We start from the raw sequence: 26,810 nt of genomic DNA on the forward strand, positions 1-26,810 counted from the left end.
GCATGAACTCCAGAAGCAAAAGTCCCTCAATATCCCAGAAGACAGTTGCCGTGACTTTGCCTGCAGATTTTTCTGTCTTGAACTTTTTTGGGGTAGGGGATGACTTGTGCTTCCACTGCATTGACTCCATTTTGAACTAAGGATCTCTGTGATAGACCCAAGTCTCATCTCCAGTCACCTTCTTATTCTTTCAGCTGCTCCCATTAGGGGTTACCACAGCAGATCAAAGTTTTCCATATTTTCCTATCCTCTGCATCTTTTTGTGTTGCACCCATCACCATCACTCTCTCACCACATCCATAAACCGTTCCAGTAACCAAACAATGAAAAAAATTCACTTGGTCTTCATGGAGCATCTCCAAGGTCTCCTGACAGCACTGGGGCCTCGTGGCCTTCTGACATGGTGTCAGCATTCTTAGAACCCATCTTATTTTCCAAACTGTACCTGCTGAGATACCCATTTCTTCAGCTATTCAGGAAACCTTAATTAGTCTGTCTGACAAAATTAAATGCTCAAATTTCGTGCACAGCCGTCCAGTGTGAGGGCTCTCTTCGATGGACTCTCTACCCCACTTACACTGCTTGCTTAAAAATTTTACTTTGTAGGATGATGGGGCAGACGCACCATAAACTGCAGTCATGTGTTCATGAATCTCCTTTGGCTTTTTCCCTTCTTTTGTGAGAAAATATTATCACTGAGTGTTGCTCCAAATGTAGCATTTTCTTACTTGATTCGCACAAGGACTCTCCGGACATCCTGTCTCATGGAATGTTAGACTCGCACTGAGCAACAACTGTGCATGAGTAACCTTGAGACAAGTCACTACATGCCATGATTTGTTTCAACATGCTTGCTACTTTCTCTCTTGGGTAGATAAATTATTGAACACCCCTCGTAACTTTTCCTGACTTTCTGAACCTTATTTCAGTTTAACCTCTGTAGATGCCCAGAAGATTTGTGTCTTACCACAAATTATCGTATTTGTTCAGGATTTCCTTGTAGTATTTGTGTTTTTGTATTTAGTAATTTTTGGGGGAAGTGTAATATTTATTCATTTTTAAAATAACTTAAGATCCTTTGTACCATCTACTTTGTTTATCTACTTTTTCTGTTTACAATGCTTGTAGTTAATCGGTTTGGAGATTTAAAAAGGAGATGAATGTTGTTAATTAATTTATTAAACACAAGAATATTATTACAGCCCCTCCTTTAACCGCCACCTTATCGTGGTGGAGGGGTTTGCGTGTCCCAATGATCCTAGGAGCTCTGTTGTCCGGGGCTTTATGCCCCTGGTAGGGCCACCCAAGGCAAACTGGTCCTAGGTGAGGGATGAGACAAAGAGCAGTTAAACAAACCTCCTATGATGAAAAACAATTTTGGACGGCGTTTTCCCTTGCCCGGACGCGGGTCACCGGGGCCCCACTCTGGAGCCAGCCCTGGAGGTGGGGCTCGGTGGCGAGCGCCTGGTGGCCGGGCCTGCACCCATGGGGCTCGGCCGGGCACAGCCCGAAGAGACAACGTGGGTCCCCCTTCCCATGGGCTCACCACCTATGGGAGGGGCCAAGCAGGTCAGGTGCATTGTGAGTTGGGTGGTGGCCGAAGGTGGGGACCTTGGCGGTCCAATCCTCGGCTACAGAAGCTGGCTCTTGGGACGTGGAATGTCACCTCTCTGAAGGAGAAGGAGCCTGAGCTAGTGCGCGAAGTTGAGAGGTTCCGGCTAGATGTAGCCGGACTCACCTCGATGCACAGCTTGGACTCTGGAACCAATCTCCTTGAGTGGGGCTGGACTCTGTACCACTCTGGAGTTGCCCCCGGTGAGAGGCGCCAAGCGGGTGTGGGTATACTTATTGCCCCCCAACTTGGAGCCTGTACATTGGGGTTTACCCCGGTGGACGAGAGGGTAGCCTCCCTTCGCCTTCGGGTGGGGGGACGGGTCCTAACTGTTGTTTGTGTGTATGCAACAAACAGCAGTTCAGAGTACCCACCCTTTTTGGAGTCCCTGGAGGGGGTGCTAGAGGGCATACCTTCTGGGGACTCCCTTGTTCTGCTGGGAGACTTCAATGCTCACGTGGGCAATGACAGTGAGACCTGGAAGGGCGTGATTGGGAGGAATGGCCCCCCCGATCTGAACCCGAGTGGTGTTTTGTTATTGGACTTCTGTGCTCGTCACGGATTGTCCGTAACGAACACCATGTTCAAGCATAGGGGTGTTCATATGTGTACTTGGCACCAGGACACCCTAGGCCTCAGTTCGATGATCGACTTTGTGGTCGTGTCGTCGGACTTGTGGTCACATATCTTGGACACTCGGGTGAAGAGAGGGGTGGAGCTGTCAACTGATCACCACCTGGTGGTGAGTTGGCTTCGATGGTGGGGGAGGATGCCGGTCAGGCGTGGTAGGCCCAAACGTGTTGTGAGGGTCTGCTGGGAACGTCTGGCAGAGCCCCCTGTCAGAAGTAGCTTCAACTCCCACCTCCGGCAGAACTTCGACCACATCCCGAGGGAGGTGGGGGACATTGAGTCCGAATGGGCCATGTTCCGTGCCTCTATTGTTGAGGCAGCTGACCGGAGCTGTGGCCGTAAGGTGGTCGGTGCCTGTCGTGGCGGCAATCCCCGAACCCATTGGTGGACACCGGCGGTGAAGGATGCCGTCAAGCTGAAGAAGGAGTCCTACAGGACCCTTTTGTCCTGTGGGACTCTGGAGGCAGCTGATAGGTACCAGCAGGCCAAGCGGAACGCGGCTTTGGTGGTTGCTGAGGCAAAAACTCGGGCGTGGGAGGAGTTTGGGGAGGCCATGGAGAACGACTTTCGGATGGCTTCGAGGAGATTCTGGTCCACCATCCGGCGTCTCAGGAAGGGGAAGCAGTGCAGTGTCAACACTGTATATGGTGGGGATGGTGCGCTGCTGACCTTGACTCGGGACGTTGTGGGTCGGTGGGGGGAGTACTTCGAAGAACTCCTCAATCCCATTAACATGCCTTCCAATGAGGAAGCAGAGCCTGGGGACTCAGAGGTGGGCTCCCCCATCTCTGGGACTGAGGTCACCGAGGTGGTCAAAAAACTCCTTGGTGGCAGGGCCCCGGGGGTGGATGAGATACGCCCGGAGTTCCTCAAGGCTCTGGATGTTGTAGGGCTGTCTTGGCTGACACGCCTCTGCAACATCGCATGGACATCAGGGACAGTGCCTCTGGATTGGCAGACCGGGGTGGTGGTCCCCCTCTTTAAGAAGGGGGATCGGAGGGTGTGTTCCAACTACAGAGGGATCACACTCCTCAGCCTCCCTGGAAAAGTCTATTCAGGGGTCCTGGAGAGGAGGGTCCATCGGATAGTCGAGCCTCGGATTCAGGAGGAACAGTGTGGATTTCGTCCTGGTCGCGGAACAGTGGACCAGCTCTATACCCTTAGCAGGGTCCTGGAGGGTGCATGGGAGTTTGCCCAACCAGTTGACCATGTCCCTCGGGGAATCCTGTGGGGGGTACTCCGAGAGTATGGGGTACCGGCCCCCCTGATAAGGGCTGTTCGGTCCCTGTACGATCGGTGCCAGAGCTTGGTCTGCATTGCTGGCAGTAAGTCGAACCCGTTTCCAGTGAGAGTTGGACTCCGCCAGGGCTGCCCTTTGTCACCGATTCTGTTCATAACTTTTATGGACAGAATTTCTAGGTGCAGCCAGGGCGTTGAGGGGGTCCGGTTTGGTGGGCTCAGGATTGGGTCACTGCTTTTTGCAGATGATGTTGTCCTGTTTGCTTCATCAGGTCGTGATCTTCAGCTCTCTCTGGATCGGTTCGCAGCCGAGTGTGAAGCGGCTGGGATGAGAATCAGCACCTCCAAATCCGAGACCATGGTCCTCAGCCGGAAAAGGGTGGAGTGCCCTCTCAAGGTTGGTAGCGAGATCCTGCCCCAAGTGGAAGAGTTCAAGTATCTCGGGGTCTTGTTCACGAGTGAGGGAAGAATGGAGCGTGAGATCGACAGGCGGATCGGTGCGGCATCCGCAGTAATGCGGGCGCTGCATCGGTCTGTCGTGGTGAAAAAGGAGCTGAGCCGCAAGGCGAAGCTCTCAATTTACCAGTCGATCTATGTTCCTACCCTCACCTATGGTCATGAGCTATGGGTAGTGACCGAAAGAACGAGATTGCGAATACAAGCGGCTGAAATTAGTTTCCTCCGCAGGGTGTCTGGGCTTTCCCTTAAAGATAGGGTGAGAAGCTCAGTCATCCGGGAGGGGCTCAGAGTAGAGCCGCTGCTCCTCCGCATCGAGAGGAGTCAGATGAGGTGGCTCGGGCATCTGATCAGGATGCCTCCTGGACGCCTCCCTGGTGAGGTGTTCCGGGCACGTCTAACCGGGAGGAGGCCCCGGGGAAGACCCAGGACACGCTGGAGGGACAATGTCTCTCGACTGGCCTGGGAACGCCTTGGGATTCTCCCGGAAGAGCTAGAAGAAGTGGCCGGGGAGAGGGAAGTCTGGGCATCTCTGCTCAAGCTGCTGCCCCCGCGACCCGACCTCGGATAAGCGGGAGACAATGGATGGATGGATGGATATTATTACAAGCTTCATGCTCGTTTTTTTAGATTCATGATGGCCGATGATGATGTTTTAACTGTTTTCTGTGCAGTTTTTGAATTTTTTGACAAAGGAGAACTAGAGAAGATTACCTGCACGTGTAAATGTGGATATTGAAGAAACCAGATTTTTATTTTAACAGGGTTACTTATTCACCAGAGCATGTAAACGGACTGATTGTAGAACAGTGTTTCCAAACATTAGTCCTGTGGCCCCCCCTCCCCGTGACTGCAGGTTTTTGTTCCAACCAGATTCCTAATCAGTGACAACACCTGATAGCACTAATCTCATTTAATTAGCTGGTATTATTTTTCTTTTATTCTACAGAAAAGCACAGCAGCATGATTTTTATATTTACAGTATAAGACATTTAGAAATATTTCTGCTTTTGCTATTGATTTAAATACTTAATTCTCTTTTGTTGATTTCATTATATTCTCCCTCTCTCTCACTCTCTCTGTGCAGTTTTTTCCCTTTGTTATATCTTATTAATGACAATTAAAAATGAGCAGAGCAGACACGCTGGCAAACAACACTGAATAATCAAAGGCTACAAGTACTTTAGCATCAGACCCACTAATTAGTAAATAATGGATTAATTAAACAATTAGAACACCTAGAAAAGTAGAATGGAAATCAAGATGAAAATATTGTTAAATATATAACTGCTTGGTACATTTTAATATACAGTGGTGTGAAAAACTATTTGCCCCCTTCCTGATTTCTTATTCTTTTGCATGTTTGTCACACAAAATGTTTCTGATCATCAAACACATTTAACCATTAGTCAAATACAACACAAGTAAACACAAAATGCAGTTTTTAAATGATGGTGTTTATTATTTAGGGAGAAAAAAAATCCAAACCTACATGGCCCTGTGTGAAAAAGTAATTGCCCCCTGAACCTAATAACTGGTTGGGCCACCCTTAGCAGCAATAACTGCAATCAAGCGTTTGCGATAACTTGCAATGAGTCTTTTACAGCGCTCTGGAGGAATTTTGGCCCACTCATCTTTGCAAAATTGTTGTAATTCAGCTTTATTTGAGGGTTTTCTAGCATGAACCGCCTTTTTAAGGTCATGCCATAGCATCTCAATTGGATTCAGGTCAGGACTTTGACTAGGCCACTCCAAAGTCTTCATTTTGTTTTTCTTCAGCCATTCAGAGGTGGATTTGCTGGTGTGTTTTGGGTCATTGTCCTGTTGCAGCACCCAAGATCGCTTCAGCTTGAGTTGACGAACATATGGCCGGACATTCTCCTTCAGGATTTTTTGGTAGACAGTAGAATTCATGGTTCCATCTATCACAGCAAGCCTTCCAGGTCCTGAAGCAGCAAAACAACCCCAGACCATCACACTACCACCACCATATTTTACTGTTGGTATGATGTTCTTTTTCTGAAATGCTGTGTTCCTTTTACGCCAGATGTAACGGGACATTTGCCTTCCAAAAAGTTCAACTTTTGACTCGTCAGTCCACAAGGTATTTTCCCAAAAGTCTTGGCAATCATTGAGATGTTTCTTAGCAAAATTGAGACGAGCCCTAATGTTCTTTTTGCTTAACAGTGGTTTGCGTCTTGGAAATCTGCCATGCAGGCCGTTTTTGCCCAGCCTCTTTCTTATGGTGGAGTCGTGAACACTGACCTTAATTGAGGCAAGTGAGGCCTGCAGTTCTTTAGACGTTGTCTTGGGGTCTTTTGTGACCTCTCGGATGAGTCGTCTCTGCGCTCTTGGGGTAATTTTGGTCGGCCGGCCACTCCTGGGAAGGTTCACCACTGTTCCATGTTTTTGCCATTTGTGGATAATGGCTCTCACTGTGGTTCGCTGGAGTCCCAAAGCTTTAGAAATGGCTTTATAACCTTTACCAGACTGATAGATCTCAATTACTTCTGTTCTCATTTGTTCCTGAATTTCTTTGGATCTTGGCATGATGTCTAGCTTTTGAGGTGCTTTTGGTCTACTTCTCTGTGTCAGGCAGCTCCTATTTAAGTGATTTCTTGATTGAAACAGGTGTGGCAGTAATCAGGCCTGGGGGTGGCTACGGAAATTGAACTCAGGTGTGATACACCACAGTTAGGTTATTTTTTAACAAGGGGGCAATTACTTTTTCACACAGGGCCATGTAAGTTTGGATTTTTTTTCTCCCTAAATAATAAACACCATCATTTAAAAACTGCATTTTGTGTTTACTTGTGTTATATTTGACTAATGGTTAAATGTGTTTGATGATCAGAAACATTTTGTGTGACAAACATGCAAAAGAATAAGAAATCAGGAAGGGGGCAAATAGTTTTTCACACCACTGTATATATATATATATATATATTTTTATCAAACTTAGTTTTCTAATTTCTATATTGTTCCCAAAAGACAGAACTTGGGAAATAACACATCACTTAATTAGCCCAGGAGTCCAATTAAAAACAAAAGCTAGTTGGAACAAAAACCTGCAGCGACAGGAGGCCACAGGACCGAGGTTGGGAAACACTGTTGTAGAACCACTAACTGGCGAATTATAAAGAGACTTGTGTGTTTCATAATATGTATTATGTATCTGAGCCACTAGCATCTTGCAGTTTGTTCTCTCACTGATGAAAAGTCAGCACTGATATGTTGAATCAAGATCATAGCACTAGTGAGTTTATTTTTTTATGACAGGAATGTTGCCTACTGCGGTGGGTTGGCACCCTGCCCAGGATTGGTTCCCTGCCTTGTGCCCTGTGTTGGCTGGGATTGGCTCCAGCAGACCCCCGTGACCCTGTGTTCGGATTCAGCGGGTTGGAAAATGGATGGATGGATGGATGTTGCTTAATTATTGTGAGCACACTCACTTTTGAGAATGTACAGTAACTACTGATAGTAGTGACTGCTATGCTGTCCATGTGGGGTTCAAAAAACAAAACAAATGTGAACAGTAAACTGAGATAGTCTTTCTGTCAATAAGTGTTTATTATTCTCCAGCCTAACTGAAGTTTTGTTTATTTATTTTTCCTGTCCTTACGGCCATCTCAACTTACCTTGTTGTGTTGTTATTTATTCTTTAATATTATTGCTTATATTTGATTTATTCTCTTCTTGTAACTTATTTTGTCATCCTGTAAAGCACTTTGGGCTACATTGCTGTATGAATATGTGCTGTATAAATAAATGTTGTTTAATATTCTAAACATTTTGGAACAGACTCGCTTATTTACTTGAGCACTGTTACTCATGAAAGCTGTTTTAAGTAAGAGCTAATTTGCAAATTCAAGTTATATTGCACGTTAAACCAAAAGTTTTGAAATGAGAAGTCAGTCAGTCATCGTCCAACCCGCTACAGTACTGTGCAAAAGTTTTAAGCAGGTGTGAAAAAATGCTGTAAACAAAGAATGCTTTCAAAAATGGAAGTGTTAATCATTTATTTTCATCAATCAACAAAATGCAGTGAATGAACAAAGGAGAAATCTAAATCAAATCAATATTTGGTGTGACCACCCTTTGCCTTCAAAACAGCATCAATTCTTCTAGGTACACTTGCACACAGTTTTTGAAGGAACTCGGCTGGTAGGTTGTACCAAACATTTTGGAGAACTAACCACAAATCTTCTGTGGATGTAGCCTTCCTCACATCCTTCTGTCTCTTCATGTAATCCCAGACACACTCGATGACGTTGAGATCAGGGCTCTGTTGGGGCCATACCATCACTTCCAGGACTTCTTGTTCTTCTTTACGCTGAAGATAGTTCTTAATGACTTTGGCTGTATGTTTGGGGTCATTGTCCTGCTGCAGAATAAATTTGGGGCCAATCATATGCCTCCCTAATGGTATTGCATGATGGAGAAGTATCTGCCTTTATTTCTCAGCATTGAGAACACCATTAATCCTGACCAAATCTCCAACTCCATTTGCAGAAATGCAGCCCCAAACGTTCAAGGAACCTCCGCCATACTTCACTGTTGCCTGCAGACACTCATTATTGTACCGCTCTCCAGCCCTTCAACGAACAAACTGCCTTCTGCTACAGCCAAATACTTCAAATTTTAACTCATCAGTCCAGAGCACCTGCTGCCATTTTTCTGCACCCCAGTTCCTATGTTTTCGTGCATACTTGAGTCGCTTGGCCTTGTTACCACGTCAGAGGTATGGCTTTTTTGCTGCAGCTCTTCCATGAAGACCACTTCTGGCCAGACTTCTCCGGACAGTAGATGGGTGTACCTGGGTCCCACTGGTTTCTGCCAGTTCTGAGCTGATGGCACTGCTGGACATCTTCCGATTTTGAAGGGTAATAAGCTTGATGTGTCTTTCATCTGCTGCAAGTTTTATTGGCAGACAACTGCGTCTACGATCCTCAACGTTGCCCGTTTCTTTGTGCTTCTTCAAAAGAGCTTGAACAGCACATCTTGAAACCCCAGTCTGCTTTGAAGTCTGATGCAGTATAACTACCTTGTGTCTTGTTGCTGTGCTTAATCTTGCCATGACATGAAACTGTCTTCCACAACCTCACCTTGGTAGCAGAGTTTGGCTGTTCCTCACCCAGTTTTAAGCCACCTACACAGCTGTTTCTGTTTCAGTTAATGACTTTGTTTCAACCTACGTGTGACATTGATGATCATTAGCATCTGTTTGGTATAATTGGGTGATCATACACCTGACAATAATCCTACAAAATCCCTGACTTTGTGCAAGTGTACCTATAAGAATTGATGCTGGTTTGAAGGCAAAATTTAGTAACGCCAAATATTGATTTGATTTAGATTTTTCTTTTGTTCGTTCACTTTGCATTTTATAAATTGACTAGCAAAATACCCGCGCTTCACAGCGGAGAAGTAATGTGTTAAAGAGGTTATGTAAACATTTATATATACATAAACATATATATACATATCTACATATACACATATCTACATATACATATACAGTAATCCCTCGCTATATCGCGCTTCTCCTTTCGCGGCTTCACTCCATCGCGGATTTTATATGTAAGCATATTTAAATATATATCGCGGATTTTTTGCTGGTTCGCGGATTTCTGCGGACAATGGGTCTTTTAATTTCTGGTACATGCTTGCTCAGTTGGTTTGCCCAGTTGATTTCATACAAGGGACGCTATTGGCAGATGGCTTAGAAGCTACCCAACTTACTTTTCTCTCTCTCTCTCTTGCGCTGACTTTCTCTGATCCTGACGTAGGGGGATTGAGCAGGGGGGCTGTTCGCACACCTAGACTATACGGACGCTCGTCTAAAAATGCTGAAAGATTATCTTCACGTTGCTACCTTCTGTGCAGCTGCTTCCTGTAGCGACATGCTGCACGGTGCTTCGCATACTTAAAAGCTCGAAGGGCACGTATTGATTTTTGATTGATAAACAAACTCTGTCTCTCTCTATCTCTCTCTCTTTCTCTGCTCCTGACGGAGGGGGTGTGAGCTGCCGCCTTCAACAGCTTTGTGCCGCGGTGCTTCGTATACTTAAAATCCAAACAGCCCTATTGATTTGTTTGCTTTCCTATCTCTTTTTGACAGGCTTTGCTCCTGACGCGCACTCCTTTGAAGAGGAAGATATGTTTGCATTCTTTTAATTGTGAGACGGAACTGTCATCTCTGTCTTGTCATGGAGCACAGTTTAAACTTTTGAAAAAGAGACAAATGTTTGTTTGCAGTGTTTGAATAACGTTCCTGTCTCTCTACAACCTCCTGTGTTTCTGCGCAAATCTGTGACCCAAGCATGATAATATAAAAATAACCATATAAACATATGGTTTCTACTTCGCGGATTTTCTTATTTCGCGGGTAGCTCTGGAACGCAACCCCCGCGATGGAGGAGGGATTACTGTATATACATATACACATCCACATATACATATATATATATATATACATATACAAATTTACATATCTACATATATATATATATATATATATATATATACATATAAATATAGACATACATATATACATACATACATACATACATTCACATATGAGAATAAAGGACGCACTATCTTTGATATATGCACATACTAAATCGACAGGACACACATTCAACTGGAACAACGTAAAAGTAAGATTTAAGGCCAGTACTAAAAGTGCCAGAGAGTTGGCCGAGTCTTGGCTATCAGATGAAAACGCCATCAACAGACACTTGGACATAAATCCAGCATATGCCAACTTAAGAAGAACATGTACACAATAATTAAACTATACAACCCCCCCCCCCCCTTGATCACACTGACTTAGTCACCTCCACCCACCCCCCACTGAATGTGTTGCTATATATTGCCTTTGATTCTTGTAAGTCTAAGCATTATCCTGTGATGAAGACCCCTGATAGGGGTTGAAAGCTCAGGAATAAAAAACTATTTTATGATACGTGATTTGTTTTTTCTCCCTTCGTGGATCTCCAGCTGCATATATATATATATATACTGTATATATACATATCTACTTATTGGCTCCTGTATTTAGGATATAGCGGGTTGGATAATGGATGGATGGACATTTGTATGCATAGCCCTATTTGCCCGTTTTCGTTTTTTTTCTTTCTTCAGTAATATTTCAGCAAACCCGGAGCTTGTCAGTTCAAATCCTGGTACTGACACCACTGTGTGACCCTGAGGAAGTCACTTCACCTGCCTGTGCTGCAAAAAACAAAAGTAATGTAACAAATTGTACCTCAGATGTTGCAAGTTGCTGGAATAAAGGCATAAGTAAAATAGATAAATATGTATTATACACATAGGAACTATTAATTTATTTTCAGTCAAGTCATCTGCAGCAAACCTTTATGAATGAGGGTTTCTCCTTTTTAGATAGTGCAAACTGTTTCTTCTTCATTGAGGTTTTCTCTTGGAGAGCTTTTTTCATTTCATTGAAAATTAAAGCAGCAGCTGCCAAAATATGTAGCTTTCTTATTAATTTTTCAACATTGTATAAAATAACTTTATAAAGTAACATAAAAGGTTTAAATACTGGTTATCCTTTTACACTAAAATATTACTAAAGAGATACAAAAAAAGTAAAATGCATATGTTATTTTTCTTTAAGGAGATTTAATATTACTGAAGAAAGAAAAAAAAAGTAAAACAGCCAAATGGGGCTATGCATACAAACTTAAAAGGTTTAAATAAAACAGAAATATACACTTTTATTTTTACTTGCTTAACTTGTGGAGGGTGTATCCTGTAGCAAAGCCCTAACTTTTTTTGTGAAAGCCCGTTTCAGTCAATAAGTCTTAAAAACAGGTGTAAAGATATTGACAATAAGCTACGCAAACCCACCAAGACATGGAATCGTTTAAATCAAGTATCATTACATCTTCCTTTCTTAAAGAGAAGTAAGGCAGTACTTATAAGCTTACATATAGATATATATATATATATATATATATATATAGACATACATATATATATATATATATATATATATATATATATATATATATATATATATATATATATATATAGACATACATATATATATATATATATATATATATATATATATATATATATATATATATATATATTGTGACAGACGACCGGCTACAGACTCCGGTCGCCACCCCCAGGCCGCTGGGAGGAGCCCTCCGGACAGCATATTCGTGCCCCGAGTTCCAGCAGGGCCTCATGGACTTTGTAGTGTCGTTATACAGCCCTGCTGGATACCTTGGGGGCCGCCAGGAGTCGCTGTAGGGGGGCTAGTGGGCTCTGGCATGCCCTATAACCCGGGAGTGCATCCCAGTCACGTGACTGGAAGAAGCGATGTGCTCCCGGGATGAAGAAAAGGACTTTGCCCTGACCCGGAAGGAAAACAGACTTGTGGGTTTGGCTTGGGGCCACTTCCGGGTCAGGGGCTATAAAAGGACTCTGGGTGAGCCCAGACATTTAAACTGAGCTGGGAGGTAGGGTGGCGACGTGTCTGGGAGAGGAGGAGTATTGTATTGAGAAAGAGTTTATTTGTGTATGAGTAGTGTGGTGAGGAGAGTGCTTGGTGCACTGTATTATAATAAAAAGAGTTATTATTATACTTTCACCTGGTCCGAAGAGTGGTACCTGAGGGTTCGAGAGGTGGACGACACGCGTATCTGCTACACTGGCGTAGTCGGCAGGAGTCTCTGGCCGTCTGTTGGCAGAGGATCTGCTTTAATAATTCAAATTGTTGTGGCAGAGAACCCTAAGAAGGTCCCTCTAGTATCCGCGGAGGTGAAAACACCCCACCACGAAAGAGAGCGCTACGAAGGTGATGAGTCTCATCTCTTACCGGTTCATGATGGGGAAGAAATCCAGAAGAAAGAATGAGCGAGCTCCCACAATACAGAAACTCGCAGAAATGTGGCCACCGGAGGACGCCGCGACGCTGTGGTCTTACCTGACGGGTCCTGCGGAAGACAGGGAAAAAATCGACGCAGTGAGGGAACACTGGCTAAGGCAACAACAAAGCAGTGAAAAGATGACTGTACTGGAGCCTGAAGCAATCCCTCATACGTCGGAGGTATGTGTCGCGAAAAAATCCGAGGCGCAAGGAACTGTATTTTCTTGTTTTACAGAAGCCGAGCGGTTCGGGAAAGCATATAAGATAGACGCATGCCTCATACCTGGGCAAGATGGCCGCGATGATGAGGAGTCTGTAGATGTACAGCTGGGGAGCCTATTCGTTGACGACGATCACATGGACCATCCTGGTGCAGGCTGGGAACGACGTGAGGTAAACACGAAGTCACCTGACCAGGAAGGGGCCTGTTTATTCGCTGAAACGCGGCGCGTGGCTGCGCGCGATGGATGTTGGGATAAAGGAGGTCAGTTACGGTCCGTTTGTGAGGTCGTATTTCCCCGAACGACTCCGGACTCCCTGAAGGGAAAGGGGGAGGCGAGCGAAGCAGCGCCAACTCGAAACAAAGGTAAAGAGGGACGGGACGTGACTGTAGGGTCTGCCGGCAATATTAAAAAGGCAGACCGCAGCCAGCCGCAGGAGGCTACCCGTCCCTCTAAAGACTCCATTTCCCAGGAGCCCTTGCGCTCATCAGCAGAGCACGTGCCAGGAGTGGACGTGCTCATTGGTTCCCGGTCGGCAGGTGACCTAAATAAGGAAGTGGCCTTACTGCCGGCCGAAATAAATAACTTTACAAACTTGCAGGAGCTCGAGAAATGTCTCGCGCCCCTTTACGCTTTCTTCCAGGGACTACAGGAGGTGAAGGAGCGTGTCGAATAGCTGGGAGCTGCAGCCGAAACGCCGTTGAGGGGATTGCAGGAATACCTTCGGCGGTTAGGCCATGAAGCCCCGGCCTCGATTAATGCGGCGGTGCAGGTAGGTGCTCTCTGTACCGTATATAATAAGGGGACGCAGTGTGAATCGGCACCGCGTTTAATAAGTTGCGGTTGCCAAAGCGCTGTGTCTCCGACAATAGAGTGTGGCACCATGACGGAGTGGTCGGGTAATTGTCCGTTAGAACCGGAGCAGCGGTATCAGACGCTGCTCGGGACTAAGGCGGACGTTAAAAGCCCGATCTGCGTGATAAGGGGGTTGCCGTTGGTTAATGATGAGGCGGGGGAAGCACCGATCGTCCCGGGACAGCTGAATAGTGCTGTTACCCGGAGCGATACGGTACTAATGACGCCGCCTCCGAATTTATATAGGACAACGGGCGTGCAAACAGCAAAGAGGCTCTCTCTCTTCCATAGAGAGCCTCACGTTGTGCACAAGCCCCAGAGAAAGCAGGAGATCCCCACACAGAAATGCGGGTCTCCTAACAGGGAAAAGACAAGGGCAAAGAGCAGCAAAGCGGCTGTTAACCCCTCCTTGGCGGAGGACAGGGTGGAGCTGACAGAATTCCCGAGGTGCTTCAGGTCTCAGGAAGAGAGGCCACCAGGAGGACGTCGGCGGTGCTACAACTGCCGGCAACCGGGCCACGTATGGCGTAGGTGTCCTCGGAGGACAGGGGAGTGGTGGAACAGCAGATGCACCGTTCCCCCAAGGTTCGCCGGGGGGTCTCGACAACAGAGCCACGGTCCGGATAAAACGTTCTCCTGGAGGAAGACGTCCCTCACGGGAATCAACGCTCCGCCCCACTGGTCGTCGCTAAGGGGGAGGGACTGTGACAGACGACCGGCTACGGACTCCGGTCGCCACCCCCAGGCCGCTGGGAGGAGCCCTCCGGACAGCATATTCGTGCCCCGAGTTCCAGCAGGGCCTCATGGACTTTGTAGTGTCGTTATACAGCCCTGCTGGATACCTTGGGGGCCGCCAGGAGTCGCTGTAGGGGGGCTAGTGGGCTCTGGCATGCCCTATAACCCGGGAGTGCATCCCAGTCACGTGACTGGAAGAAGCGATGTGCTCCCGGGATGAAGAAAAGGACTTTGCCCTGACCCGGAAGGAAAACAGACTTGTGGGTTTGGCTTGGGGCCACTTCCGGGTCAGGGGCTATAAAAGGACTCTGGGTGAGCCCAGACATTTAAACTGAGCTGGGAGGTAGGGTGGCGACGTGTCTGGGAGAGGAGGAGTATTGTATTGAGAAAGAGTTTATTTGTGTATGAGTAGTGTGGTGAGGAGAGTGCTTGGTGCACTGTATTATAATAAAAAGAGTTATTATTATACTTTCACCTGGTCCGAAGAGTGGTACCTGAGGGTTCGAGAGGTGGATGACACGCGTATCTGCTACAATATATATATATATATCTATATATATCTATCTATGTATATATGTATATCTATATCCCCGCGAAGTACTGCTTTTAAATTTTTATTAAAAAGAAAAGCTTTTTAAATTGAGAGAAAATATCCCAATAGCAATTTGTTAAGGATCTGTTTTTTTGTGAAGCAGCCTTAACACAGCTTTTCCGCTGTTTTATAAATGAACGCCATATAAGGTCTTCCTTTTTCCTTGCTTCGCCAAGGAAGGAGCCTTTTTATTAAATCCAAGGGTTCTTCGCTTTTTTTTTTTGTTTGTTTATTACAATTGTTATAGTTCTGTTTGTATACGACATTGTGAGTTCAGCACTCAGGTTGTAATATGACCAAGCTGTGCAAGCTTACTGTTAAGAATGCAACGTATAGTTGTACATGAGAAAAGCAATCTTGCCTCAAATCAATGGCAACCTTTTGTAGATCTATGAACTTAATTTAAAGTTCAGGTTTACACGGTGCTTTCTTTCTGAAGTACCTGCACTCATGAATATGTCTGTATGCGTCAGTCGCTCAAATCCCCGCACTTCGCACCGGCGAAGTACTGCTTTTAAATTTTTATTAAGAAGAAAAGAAAACCTTTTAAAATTGAGGGAAAATATATCAATAACAGTTTGTTAAGGATCTGTTTTTTTGTGAAGCTGCCTTCACTCAAGTGATCACTTCGAGCTGACTTGCTGGCTAACCATAAGCGTTACCTGGTAGGTAACCACCCATACAATCAGATTGTGAATCAGACTACGAATGCCGTGAATGTAATTACCCCGATCTACATGCTGTCAAATAAACGAACCACACGCCGTGGCGCAATTTTAGGTGCTTCGCCTCTAGCGCTGACGTCCGAGGTTCGATTCCCGTAAGGGAGTGAAGTGAGTGGGTGGTTACCTACCAGGTAACGCTTATGGTTGGCCAGCAAGTCAGGTAACATCAGCCACGGTGCCTTCAGTTGTGAGAAGCAGATCATTTAATGGATGAAAATAGTTTACTGTCAAATAATGCAAAGAGTACGCGACACGTCTTTCTCCCTTATTCTTGGCTCATCAGGCGTATACACTCACTGCACTCGCTTACGGTAATCGAACCTCGGACGTCAGCGCTAGAGGGGCTTCGCAGCGGTGAAGTATTGCTTTTAAATTTTAATTAAGAAGAAAAGAAAACCTTTTTAAATTAAGTCTTAAAAAGAGGTGTAAAGATATTGACAATAAGCTACGCAAACCCACCAAGACATGCAATCATTTAAATCAAGGCGCGAGTCGAAAAACACCATCCCATAATATTAGTTAACGATTAACACATTTCTATATGTATTGTAAGCATACAATACAACTGATAATATGTTGCGCTTATTTATCTGGTGTACTGACATTTTTGCGCGTTTAACGGCTGAAATCTAACGTGGTTTGTGCCCTTCAGAATGAAAAGAGTTTGCATTTACCTTTTTAATAAAAGGCGAGCTTTTAAGCCTGAGAAATCACCCCGTAAATGCACACGTTTAATTGCGCATGTGTTAATATGTATGCTTACACAGTATTAAAAGACACTCAACAATTACACAGTATTAAGACAGTCAACAATTAACGTCATTTACCTTCGTTCCCGCGTTTGACTTGTGCTGTAAATCTCTTCCTCGTTTTCAGTTCACGTGATTACGTAGGAGGCGTAATACGTGATGACGCAATACGTGACTCCGCCTCCTCCATTAGAGTATATGGACAAAAAACAGGTTCCAGTTATGACCATTACGCGTAGAATTTCGAAATGAAACCTGCCTAACTTTTGTAAGTAAGCTGTAAGGAATGAGCCTGCCAAATTTCAGCCCTCTACCTACACGGGAAGTTGGAGAATTAGTGATGAGTGAGTGAGTCAGTCAGTCAGTCAGTCAGTCAGTCAGTCAGTCAGTCAGTCAGTGAGGGCTTTGCCTTTTATTAGTATAGATAACAATAAACAATCATTATTTATATTTCTGAAAGCATTCTTTGTTTACAGCATTTTTTCACACCTGTCTAAAACTTTTGCACAGTACTGTATATCCTAACACAGGGTCACTCCATCACTAACAAGACCTCGCTGATTTAACGATCTCATCTCCCAGAAGCAAGTGGACATGTTTCTTCTTACAGAAACTTGGCAACAACCTGCTGACTATTTACATTTAAACTTGCTGTCTCCCCCTGACTATAGCCACATATCTAAACTCAGATTAACAGGAAAAAGCAGTGGCCTGGCTGTGGTTTATAGATCTACATTAACAATGAAGGAACTCTTCTTTTTTGAAGTCATATCTTTTGAATACATAATTGTGAAACTGGTTTCATCCTCTCCTGTACTGCTGTTGTTAGTGTATCGCCCTCTCAAATTTGGGGTGAACATTCTGTCTGAATTTAATTAACTTCTCACTGTAATCTCATCTCTTTGCCCTGCTGTAATTGAACTTGTTGACTGTAATATTCATGCTGATTTCAAGTGCTCTCTTACAGCTGAGTTCATCTCAACTTTAGAATGTTTTGACACAGCATGTTGATTTCCCCACTCATACTCATAGTCATATTCTTGATTTGCTTTGTTCAAATGGCTTGAATAATGTCTCAGGTTCACTCTCTGGTTTTTCTGATCATAAGCTTATTGAATGTAACTTTAGCATTATTACCACTATACTGTATCTATTGAGAAAAAGTCTGTTAATTCTGATTTGTTTGCTGCTTCCCTTCTGTCTTCGTCTTCTTTTGGATTGCATAGTCTTGCCTCTCCTGAAAACATGGTTTCCCTTTATAATGGCTGTGTTTCCCAACTGTTAGATAACTTAGCTCCCTTAAGGATTAGGCAGGTTCCAGCCACCCGCTCCTATCCCTGGTACACCCATGAGCTCAAGCTATGAAAGCCACTAGCCGACGTCTTGAGAGGCTTTATAAGAATTCAAGCCTCATAGTTCACTCACAGCTCTACACTGAGCACATACTTAAATATAGGGGTGCCCTTAACACTGCTTGCTCCAACTATTATTCCTTTCTCATAAATGGTGTTAAGTCTAGGCCTAGAACTCTTTTTACGACTGTTAATAAACTCCTCCAACCTCCTCCTCTAGCATGCCCCAATACAGCTGAACAGTGTCAGGCTTTCTTACATTTCTTTGATACCAAAATTGATCAAATATATCACAGTTTCCCCTCCACACCTCAATCACTCACTCATTCCGATCTGCCATCTCCATCATCAAGACTTACTTGTTTCTCACCTGTTGACTCTCTTGCCATCTCTGAACTTATTAATAAGTCTAATTCCTCCTCCTGTCTGCTAGATCCTGCCCCCACTTTGCTTAAGACATGCTCATCCATAATTAGTATTCCTGTTGCCTCATTGATAAATGCATGTTTCATTTCAAGTTCGTTCCCTACTGCCCTCAAAACTGCTGCAATTACGCCAATCATAAAAAACCTTCTTCTCTCTCCAGTTACTGGCCTATCTCTAATCTCCCTGTTTTGGCTAAGGTGATGGAACGCGTGGTTGCTACACAACTCTATGCTTTTCTTCTAGACAATACACTCTATGAGCCTTTTCAGACTGGCTTTCGCACACAGCATAGCACTGAGACAGCTCTTCTCCATGTAGTCAATGATCTTCTCCGGTCTGCATATTGCGGTTTCCTTAATATTCTCCTCCTTCTTGACTTAAGTGCAGCATTTGACATTGTTAATCATGAAATCCTCCTATCATGTCTCTCTCTGCTCTAGGGATCTCTGACTTAGCCCTTCAATGGCTCACATGATATCTTTCTAATAGGCAACACTTTGTCACACTTGGCTGATATAAATCCTTCACCTCACCCTGTGTCGCTTGCTGCCCCTCAGGGTTTAGTCCTTGGGCCATTACTTTTTCTACTTTATATCAACAACAACAACAACAACATTTATTTATATAGCACATTTTCATACAAAAAGTAGCTCAAAGTGCTTTACATAATGAAGAGAAGAAAAATAAAAGACAAAATAAGAAATTAAAATAAGACAACATTAGTTAACATAGAAAGGAGTAAGGTCCGATGGCCAGGGTGGACAGAAAAAACAAAAAAAAACTCCAGAAGGCTGGAGAAAAAAATAAAATCTGTAGGGGTTCCAGGCCACGAGACCGCCCAGTCCCCTCTGGGCATTCTACCTAACAAAAATGAAATAGTCCTCTTTGTAGTTCGGGTTTTTCACGGAGTCACTTGATGCCGATGGTCATACAGACTTCTGGCTTTTAAGCCATCCATCATTGTTGGAACATCATGGTGCTTTGGGTAGATGGTGGTGGCGCACACCACCACCAACAGGACACCGGAAAAGGAAACAGAAGAGAGAGTAGGGGTTAGTACAGATTTTGAATGAATAGTTATTATAATGTATTGGATATACAGAGTATCAGGAATAAATTACAGTGAAGTTATGAGAAGGCCATGTTAAAGTAATGTGTTTTCAGTAGTTTTTTAAAGTGCTCCACTGTATTAGCCTGGCGAATTCCTACTGGCAGGCTATTCCAGATTTTAGGTGCATAACAGCAGAAGGCCGCCTCACCACTTCTTTTAAGTTTTGCTCTTGGAATTCTAAGGAGACACTCAGTTGAGGATCTGAGGTTACGATTTGGAATATAAGGTGTCAGACATTCCAATATATAAGCCGGGGCGAGATTATTTAAAGCTTTATAAACCATAAGCAGAATTTTAAAGTCAATTCTGAATGACACAGGTAACCAGTGTAGTGACATCAAAACTGGAGAAATGTGTTCGGATTTTCTTTTCCTGGTAAGGATTCTAGCAGCTGCATTCTGCACTAGTTGCAAACGATTGATGTCTTTTTTGGGTAGACCTGAGTGCGTTACAGTAATCTAGCCGACTGAAAACAAACGCATGAACTAATTTCTCTGCATCTTTCGATGATATAAGAGGTCTAACTTTTGCTATGTTTCTTAGGTGAAAAAATGCTGTCCTAGTGATCTGATTAATATGCGATTTAAAATTCAGATTACAATCAACGGTTACCCCTAAGCTTTTTACCTCCGACTTGACTTTTAATCCTAATGCATCCAGTTTATTTCTAATAGCCTCATTGTATCCATTATTGCCAATCACTAAGATTTCGTTTTTTTCTTTATTTAATTTGAGAAAGTTACTATTCATCCATTCTGAGATACAAGTTAGACATTGTGTTAGCGAATCAAGAGATTTGGGGTCATCAGGTGCTATTGATAAATACAGCTGTGTGTCATCAGCATAGCTGTGGTAGCTCACGTTGTGCCCTGAGATAATCTGACCTAATGGAAGCATGTAGATTGAGAAGAGCAGTGGACCCAGGATAGAGCCTTGTGGAACACCATATAGAATATCATGTGTCTTTGAGTTATAATTACCACAACTAACAAAGAATTTTCTCCCTGCCAGGTAGGATTCAAACCAATTTAAGACACTGCCAGAGAGGCCCACCCATTGACTAAGGCGATTCTTAAGAATATTATGATCAATGGTGTCAAATGCGGCACTCAGATCTAAGAGGATGAGAACAGATAAATGGCCTCTGTCTGCATTTACCCGCAAGTCATTTACTACTTTAACGAGTGCAGTTTCTGTGCTGTGATTTGTTCTAAAACCTGACTGAAATTTATCAAGAATAGCATGTTTATTGAGGTGCTCATTTAACTGTATAATGACTGCCTTCTCTAGAATTTTACTTAAGAAAGGCAGGTTAGAGATGGGTCTATAATTTTCAAGAGCAGAGGGATCGAGATTATTTTTCTTAAGTAGGGGTTTAATTACCGCAGTCTTAAGACAGTCTGGGAAGACCCCCGTATCTAATGACGAATTTACTATGTCAAGAACATTATCAATAAGCACGCCCGATACTTCTTTGAAAAAATTTGTTGGTATTGGGTCAAGGGCACAGGTGGAGGGTGTCATTTGAGAAATTATTTTATGTAAATCAGGTAAATCTATCCTAGTGAAAGACTTTAATTTGTTTATTATGGGGTACTGGGGTTTAGGAGGATCCTTAGTGTTGGGGAGATATACTATGTTATTTCTAATATCATTAATTTTTTGATTGAAAAATACAGCGATAGCCTCACAGGTTTTACTGGAAGTACTTAGGAGGCATTCCTTTGAGTTACCTGGGTTTAACAGACGACCAATCGTCGAAAATAAGACTCTGGGATTACTAGCATTGTTATTTATAATCTTAGAGAAATAGCAGCACCTCTCAAGACGGACTGTGTTATTGTATTCTGTTATTTTAACTTTTAATATTTCATAGTCAATAGTTAGTTTAGTTTTCCTCCATTTACGCTCAGCTCTACGGCATGTTCTCTTTAAATCAGACACTCTTTGGGTCTTCCATGGTATAACAATGCTAGAAGATTTTTTAACTGTCTTTTCAGGTGCAACTAAGTCAACAGCAGCCCTCACTTTAGTATTAAATCTTTCCACCTTACTATTTACATTCTCCTCGCTATTATAGTTGGCACTATAAACGGACTGATTGGTTAGAATGTTTGAAAGTTTTAAAGCTGCTGAGGAGTCAAAGAAGCGTTTTTTAACAATATGCTTCTCATGAGTGTTTTCTATCATTATTTCTATATTAAAGAGTAGAAGAAAATGGTCTGATAGACCAATATCAATGACCTGCTTTATATCAACTTTTAGTCCTTTAGTAATTACTAAGTCTAACGTATGACCTGCTTTATGTGTAGGCTGATTAACGAGCTGTCTCAAATCAAGAGTCCAGGAGGTTCATAAATTCTTTTACTTTTTGGTCACATTGATTATCTATATGAAAATTAAAGTCGCCGACTATTAAGAGTGTGTCATAGTTCGTAATTAAGATTGACATCAAGTCAGAGAATTCCTCAAAGAAAGATGCGTTGAATTTTGGAGGTCTATACACGGATAATACTAGAACGTGAGAATCTCCCTGAATAATAATGGCGAGATACTCAAAAGACTTGAATTTACCAAAACTGATATTTTTACATTTTAACCTGCTTGAGTAAATGTTTGCTAGCTCTCCACCTCTCTTTCCTTGGCGATCAGCACGAGTAAAACTGTAATCCGGAGGTGCAGATTCGATTAAAACAGCTGCGCCATCTGAGCTAAGCCACGTTTCACTTAGTGCAATAAAATCTATTTTTTTATCACTAATAAGATCGTTGATAAAAAACGTCTTGTTAGTTAAAGCTCTAATATTTAATAGTGCCATATTCAATGTTTCGGAGAAGCAGAGATGAATACTATGTGCGTTATTGATATATGGAACAGGAATTAAGTTATTTTTATTAGCACCGCTCTGCATGTATTTTTTGTTTAATCTATGATCTGTTTTTATAGTTTCAATACATTGTTCATCTAAAGTAGTAACTTTAATTAAATTATTGGTATTTATGCCGTATTGCCTAGATTTTCTATGTGCATTAAGATTGGTTATTACAGTATTTATGTTGTGCACTTTTATGGAAGATTTTATTAAACAATTATGACCAAGCACAGGAGTGGCATTTCGGAAGAGGTTTCCTTCCTTTGGGTCAGATTATTCGCACACATGGCCTTAATTTCCATTGTTATGCAGACGATATGCATTTATATCTTAGTACAGACTTCCCTACAGATTCACCTCCCAGCACACTCACTGAATGCATCATTGATCTTAAGCTATGGATGGAAAATAACTTTCTCAAATTTAATGCCAATAAAACTGAAGGTCTGTGGGACTTCTTGATTTGCAAAAAAGGATGAAAGGGAGTAATTAATTTCAGTCATTGCATTCTCACTGTCTACCTTACGCAGTATATGTTTGAGTGTCTAATTAAATCGCTCTAACATCAGTTTGAGGATGGTATACTGAGGTTTTGAGATTTTTAATTTTGTGTAACTTGACAACCTCCCTGAATGTATCTGAGATAAAAGGCATCCCTTGGTCTGTGAGGACTTCTTAAGGGATACTGACACATAAGATGACACTCAGTGCCTTGTTGGACAGAGTAAAACATTTAGAAAATTTTCAGTGAACTTATTAAAAGTCTCTATTCGCTTTGAACCTAATAAAAGGCTGCTTGTTTCCTAAACTGTGCCAGGGCTGCAAGCAGAGGCATTGTCCCCACCCCCGTAACCCAGCACTGGAGGAAGCTGGTATGAAAATGTGTAAATGTGTATACAGTGATCCCTCGCTATATCGCGCTTTGCCTTTCGCGGCTTCACTCCATCGCGGATTTTATATGTAAGCATATTTAAATATATATCGCGGATTTTTCGCTGCTTCGCGGGTTTCTGCGGACAATGGGTCTTTTAATTTCTGGTACATGCTTCCTCAGTTGGTTTGCCCAGTTGATTTCATACAAGGGACGCTATTGGCAGATGGCTGAGAAGCTACCCAACTTACTTTCTCTCTCTCTCTCTCTCTCTCTCTCTCTCTCTTGCGCTGACGTAGGGGGGTGTGAGCAGGGGGCTGTTCGCACACCTAGACGATACGGACGTTGCTACCTTCTGTGTGCAGCTGCTTCCTGAAGGACATGCTGCAAGGTGCTTCGCATACTTAAAAGCACGAAGGGCACGTATTGATTTTTTTTATCTGTCTCTCTCTCTCTCTCTCCCTGCTACTGACGGAGGGGGTGTGAGCTGCCGCCTTCAACAGCTTTGTGCCGCGGTGCTTCGCATACTTAAAAGCAAACAGCCCTATTGATTTGTTTGCTTTCCTCTGTCTTCCTGACAGACTCTGCTCCTGACGGGCACTCCTTTGAAGAGGAAAATATGTTTGCATTCTTTTAATTGTGAGACGGAACTGTCATCTCTGTCTTGTCATGGAGCACAGTTTAAACTTTTGAAAAAGAGACAAATGTTTGTTTGCAGTGTTTGAATAACGTTCCTGTCTCTCTACAACCTCCTGTGTTTCTGCGCAAATCTGTGACCCAAGCATGACAATATAAAAATAACCATATAAACATATGGTTTCTACTTTGCCGATTTTCTTATTTCGCGGGTGGCTCTGGACCGCAACCCCCGCGATGGAGGAGGGATTACTGTAGTTTATTCCAGACATGAAATGCAAGAAAAAAGCAGCATCAAAGAAAAAAATAAATAATGCACTGAACCTCAATAGGACAACTGAAGACAGAAGACAGGAGAAGATGGGTGAATTGCAGCACAAAAATCCCAATCTGGTGTACAAAATATAAGGTCTCTTTGTGTCTAGTGGTAAATGAAATTGTTTCACGTATTGGCATGAATAATAATTTAAAAAGTAAAGGTTTGTATGAGAATATATACATATATCGTGAGCAAATTGTTTAATTGTTGCTTCAGTGTGATTTAAAGTGCTTGTGTGTATATATATACATTTTTTTTCTAAAAAGTAAAAAAATAAATAAATAATTGCAACTGCAATACTTGTTTTGAGAGATTGTTTAGTTGCAAGAGACTAAATGTTTCCAAAAAGGAACACTATATTTCCAAACTGGGAAACATCTTGTGCCAAACAGTATAACTCTGCAATGCAATGGGATATAACCTGATAATGGAAAGATTGGGCCACAAAAGACACTTGATTCCAGAGTTGTGTATCATAAAATCTCATGGTTATATACAGTAAAATTCCATTTTTTCTGTGTTTTCTTAGATGCTATTGGTATAAACAAAGGTTATTCATCATATAAATACTTACTTTCAAAAATTTGAAGCACTGTACTCACTACTCTTCAGCCATTTGCAACTCTGTTATGATAAAGGAGTAAGAACTGTTTATTTTTGGGTATCTAATTTAGTTGGCTGTAATACCAAAAAACCCTTTGTGCATTAGAGGTTAAATAAGTACACATTTTCATTATCTGTTTCAGAGAAGGAGATGTTCAGTTAAATATACAAATGTGACATTTCAGTTAAATTCCATCTCATGTCTAAAACATACAGTTTAACAAATTTAGAGAGGGAGAATGAATTAAGCTATAATAAGTAGGAAAATTCAGTTAGCTTTGTTTATTTTTGTGTTTTTAATTACTTCTTCTTATAAATATAACTATAAAAATACTCTTTTTTTAATAGGCAGTGAACAGAATGGCTCTGCAAAGCTTGAACAATTCAGTCTATACATATCAGTCATCAATTCACAGTTCCAATGTTCTAAATCATCTCAATAATCAAAGACAACAAGGCATTCTTTGTGATATGACTGTAATGGTGGAAGATCAGTTCTTTCATGCTCATTGTTCAGTGCTTGCTGCATGCAGTGATTATTTTCATGCAAGACTTATAGGACGAGATGGACCCGTATTTACTATGGCTCTTCCAAAAGAGGTGAGTATGATCTCTGGACAAGTTTATATAAATGTTAAGCAAAATAGAAGTGGCATCCTAGTTCAGTCATTTTTGTCATCAGTTTATAACACCTTGCCTCAGGTTTTGTCATAGCCTTATGTGCTCAATTGCATGCATATCCAGATATGCTCCTGAACGACTTGTCATAGATAGGTACCATCTTCATGACTTTTTTCATTGTTCAATTCTAATTTGTTGCTAAGTATTTTTACAACCCATTCATGTTTGTATTATGTTTAATTGTCTTTTGCACCATATTGTTTTGTCCGCTTTCTGCTTGTTCATTGATGTTGTTGTCTTGCATTAAGGTTATGTTATGTATATTTTATGTTTTATTACTGTTTTTATTTGTTTTATTATTTTTGTGTCTATTATTTTTATTGTTTGCATATGTGATTCTTTGGTGGTCTATAATATATTCTATAAATGTGAGAATGTTCCTTGTGGAAAGGAACACTCTGATGTCACAGCTACTGGGTCCTCCATCTGGCTTTATATTCAAGCCAAAAGCAGGATTCAGCAGTAAAGCATTTCATTATCTTTTGAGGTGTAACAATTATTATTTGTTGTTGGCTTTCATGATTTTATTCTGCTGTTATAAGGAATATGTCAGTCATTCAGTCATTCTCCAACCCGCTATATCCTAACACAGGCTCATGGGGGTCTGCTGGAGCCAATCCCAGCCAACACAGGGTGCAAGGTAGGAACAAACCCCAGGCAGGACGCCAGCCCACCGCAGGGCATATACACACACCAAGCACACACTAGGGACAATTTAGGATTGCCAATGCACCCATCCTGCATGTCTTTGGACTGTGGGAGGAAACCCACGCAGACACGGGGGGAACATGCAAACTCCACGCAGGGAGGACCCAGGAAGTGAACCCAGGTCTCCTTACTGCGAGGCAGCATCACTACCACTGCGCCACCGTGCTACCCTAAGGAATATGTTTTCTAGATTTTGTATTTTGATTTTTATTTAATTAGGATTGTCATTTAGGTAACTACTCTTTGCCTGTTTTGTTCTTTTGAGAAATTCCATGTGTTTTTTTTTCTTTGTTAATAAATACTTTTTATGAAGATCATTTGATGTTCACAAGCCCAGTTTACAGTCACTCTCCTACTTGTGGGGCTTTTTGATACATTTTCGAGATGTGTAAGTTTCTTTTAAAGGCTTGAAGTAGGCTAGTAGAACTGGAATTAAGCAAGTTGGGGTCAGGCCTTTCCAGGTAGGCAAAGGAGGCCTGGCCTGACCAGTGAACCCTTTTGTGGGTCAT

General features: G+C 42.6%; 1 protein-coding gene across 1 annotated transcript in view; it reads left to right on the plus strand.

Annotated features, from left to right (window-relative positions):
• LOC114650331 (transcription regulator protein BACH1-like) overlaps positions 1-26,810 on the plus strand; it is a 152,178-nt gene that overhangs the window by 13,315 nt on the left and 112,053 nt on the right. Inside the window, exon 2 of the mRNA XM_028799897.2 lies at positions 25,261-25,512. Within this exon, the coding sequence (XP_028655730.1) occupies positions 25,273-25,512 (240 nt within the window). The 5' untranslated portion in view covers positions 25,261-25,272. The remainder of the gene's footprint in view (positions 1-25,260; positions 25,513-26,810) is intronic.

The sequence above is a fragment of the Erpetoichthys calabaricus genome, chromosome 4 (genome assembly GCF_900747795.2).
Source record: "Erpetoichthys calabaricus chromosome 4, fErpCal1.3, whole genome shotgun sequence".
Taxonomy (NCBI): Eukaryota; Metazoa; Chordata; class Cladistia; order Polypteriformes; family Polypteridae; genus Erpetoichthys; species Erpetoichthys calabaricus.